At 59.9% G+C, this 3,448-nt stretch overlaps 1 protein-coding gene across 2 annotated transcripts in view; it reads left to right on the top strand.

Moving 5' to 3' along the window:
- The first annotated feature begins 672 nt into the window (after positions 1-672).
- CDK12 (cyclin dependent kinase 12) overlaps positions 673-3,448 on the top strand; it is a 28,294-nt gene continuing 25,518 nt past the window's right edge. Inside the window, exon 1 of one of the 2 annotated variants that reach the window (XM_062019494.1) lies at positions 673-2,239. In XM_062019494.1, coding sequence (XP_061875478.1) covers positions 1,188-2,239 — 1,052 coding nt within the window. In that variant the 5' untranslated portion in view covers positions 673-1,187. The remainder of the gene's footprint in view (positions 2,240-3,448) is intronic. The other variant, XM_062019495.1, reaches the window with a different exon arrangement.

Genomic DNA, 3,448 nt, shown 5'->3' with positions numbered 1-3,448 from the left:
CGCTCCCGCCCTCTCGCGAGACCCTCCACATCTCGCGAGAGGGCGGGCGACGCGGGCGTGGCGGCGGGACCCGCCCCGCCTCGTCACGCCGCCGCTTCCTGCCGCGGCGCTGGGCTCGCCCGAGCACGGAGCGGAGCGGAGCAGCCGCGGCCCTTCACCGCCCGGCACCAGCCGCTTCCGACAGCGCGTTCCGCCTGCCCGTAAGGGCGTGCAGCGACTCTGCCAACAGCTTTAAAACCCATCCCGGAAGAAGAGCGGCGGGGAGCCGGGGCCGGCGCGCCGTGACAGGCTCCGTGGCGCTGAGGGGCGCCTCCATAAAGATTTGTTGAGGGGCGGAGGGTGAGGGGGGGAGGAGGAGGGGGCGGGGGGGGGCCGGGCCGGGCAGGCGGAGGGGCCGGGCCGGCGGACGCACACGCGCTGTCCCCGCCCCGCGCCCCCAATAAAGTTTCACTGGAAGCCGCCGGCGAGCGCGTCATCCGGAGGCCGCGCGGCTCTCGCGAGAGGACGCAGCGCGCGCGCCCCACGCCCCCTTCCTCCCGTATTTACCGCTGAGCTCTCGCGGGATTGACGGGCAGCCGCTGAAGCGCCGGTCTCGCGAGACGAGCCCGGGTATCGCGAGAGTTGGGTGCACCCCCCCCCCACACCCCCTTCCCCTCCCCCCCCATTCCCCCCCCCCCCCCCCCCTTTCCCCCCCGCCGTGGACGCGGAGCCGTTTCGCTTTGGGAAGTGCGCGGGGGGTGGCGCCGGGCCGGGGTGGTGCGGGCGGCCGCGGTGCCCCGGGAGCCTCCCGGCTTACAGAACCCGAGCGGCGACCCGCGGGGCCCGGGCGCCCGGTGCTGAGGAGGGTGGGGAGGGATCGCGGGCCGAGGCCCCGCCTTCCCGGGGCGCCCCCACGGCGGCGCTGCCCTCCGGGCCTGGGCCCCTCGGATGAGGCGGTGAGGCCAGTGCCCTTCCCCCTCCCCTCCGGTTCTTGCCCCCACCCCGCCGGCCCCTCTTCCGCCTCCTCTGGGGCCTCGAGGCGCCGCGGGGCCGCGCTCCCTGCCCCGCTCCCCATGTAGGAGGGGTTGTTGGCGGCAGGGAGGGCTGAGACCGCCGTGAATGGTGCGAGGAGCAGGCGCTGAGGAAGTTTGAAGTTTGGGGATTTTGAAGGATTCCCCCCTTCCACTCTCGAGCACAGTGGAGGAGGAATGCCAAATCCGGAGAGACATGGGGGAAAGAAGGATGGGGGTGGCGGGGGGTCCTCGCAGCACGCGCCTGGCAGCGGGAGTTCAAACAGCAAGGAGAGGCACCGGCTGGCCTCCAGGCACAAGAGGCATAAGTCCAGGCACTCCAAGGAGTCACCGATGGCAGCCCAGGAGACAGCGGCACCCTTGGGCGCGATGATCAAGCCGCTGGTGGAGTACGATGATATCAGTTCCGACTCGGATACCTTCTCGGATGATGTGGCCCTCAAGCTGGACAGGAGGGAGAATGAGGAAAGGAAAGCAGACAAGAGTGAGAGGATACAGAAGCACCGGCACCACCAGCACAAGCGCATTCGTGAGCTGATGAAAAGCAAGCAGGCAGAAAAAGAGAGGAAGTTGGAAAAGAGCCTGGAGGCATCCAGCAGGTCCGGGTCCACCAAGGAGAGGATATCGGGATCCTCCAAGAGACTTCTGGAGAGCGAGGAGCACCCCAAATCACTGTCCTCAAAGAGTAGCAACAAGGAGTCCCGCTCAGCCAAAGCGCACAAGGAGAAATCCAGGAAGGACCGGGAGCTCAAGTCCAGCCACAAAGAGCGCAGTAAAAGCCATCGGAAAAGGGATGCTCCGAAAAGTTACAAAACAATTGACAGCCCGAAGCGGAAATCCAGAAGCCCTCACAGAAAATGGTCTGACAGCCCGAAATTGGACGACAGCCCTTCAGGAGCTTCCTACATCCAGGAATATGACCTCAGCCCTCCCCGCTCTCACACATCCAGTAACTATGATCCCTACAGGAAGAGCCCTGGTGGCTCCTCACGCCGGCCGTCCATCAGCCCACCGTACAAGGAGCCCGTGGCCTACCAGTCGAACACGCGCTCCCCCAGCCCGTACAGCCGGCGCCAGAGGTCCATAAGCCCCTACAACCGGCGGCGCTCCTCCAGCTATGAGAGAGGCAGCGGCTCGTACAGCGGGAGGTCACCCAGCCCTTACACCCGACGGCGCTCAAGCAGCCCTTTCACCACAAAACGGTCTGTGAGCCGAAGCCCCATTGCCAGGTGAGTGCTCCCTGCATTACCCTAGGGGATGGGGAACCGGCTGGGGCTGGTTAGGGGTGACTCTGGGCATGGGAGGGTTTAACCCACATTTTTGTCTCAGTGGGACTCAGGTCACCAGCTGCCTAATTGGGCCACAGAGTGATCTGTGTGGAATCGCTTTGGTCGGGTTTGTGGCAATTCCCTTTTGAAATGGTGTTCACACTTTGGAAAACACCTCCCTGAGGGGTGGCAGGCGGCATCCATGTTGGCTCTCAGTAGAGACCCAGGGCTGAATGAGCTCCTGGGGTTAAATTACACCTACCTCTGGGGGTGGCCCCTGTAGAAGGGCTCCTAGGGAGAGCTGTGCTCTGAAGGGAGACAGAACTCTTCCACTCCTGGTGCAGGATGGAATGTTCCTCCCTGCTGAGAAGTTCAGCCAGGGAGAATGTTTTCACCTGTTTCTGGAAGCCTGTGTTTGTTTTACTATGTGTGGAAACCTGACCAACTTTTCTGGAAGGTGGCTTGTTTTGAGGGTGTTTTGCTCTTTCTGAAATGACTTGTCTTTTCATTTTCCTTGACCTAAAGATGACTACGTGTAAACTCCATCTTTCTCGTCTCAACTTGCTTTTCTTGTTACTAGAGTTTCTTGCTTCTGAAATCAGGGCATTCTGGAAGTGAGTAGGAACCAGCTGGATTCTACCTTAACTATCATTTTCCTCTGGCATTGTTTGTTGTTGTTGTTGTTCTTTGGTCAGTAACCTTGCTACAGAAGGAAACTATTATTTGGAGGTAGTTCTGTGTATTTTATTTCAAATGTTTGTTGATCGCCCTGTTACATGCACAAATACATAACTTAATGTTGATTCTTGTTTTTTCTAGCTTCAGCTTATGTTAAGTGAGTTTCCACTTGTCACCATGGGTGCTGCGGAGCTTTGGTTGTGGCTCCATGGCGATTAAGATGTGACCTGGCTATAGAAGTGTTCTATACTGTTAGCTGTACTGCATCCTCTGGTCCAAACAAGCTGTAAGTGAAGAGGCTGCCTCCAGAGCGCATTTATTTGATCAGCAGTTCCCAAAGAACCTGAGGCTTTTGGAATTTGCCCTTTGTGCCTGGAGATCTTCTCTTAACTTCAACAATACTGTCTTCCATCTTGGGCTTGAAATGGTGCCTGTATCCATGCTTTGAGAGAGGTGACTTGGTTTTAGCGTCATGGAAGCTGTGAGGTAAAA

The sequence above is a fragment of the Colius striatus genome, chromosome Z, assembly GCF_028858725.1.
Source record: "Colius striatus isolate bColStr4 chromosome Z, bColStr4.1.hap1, whole genome shotgun sequence".
Classification (NCBI taxonomy): Eukaryota; Metazoa; Chordata; class Aves; order Coliiformes; family Coliidae; genus Colius; species Colius striatus.
Note: the sequence above shows the minus strand (reverse complement) of the source record. Positions and strands in the feature narration are given on the sequence as shown.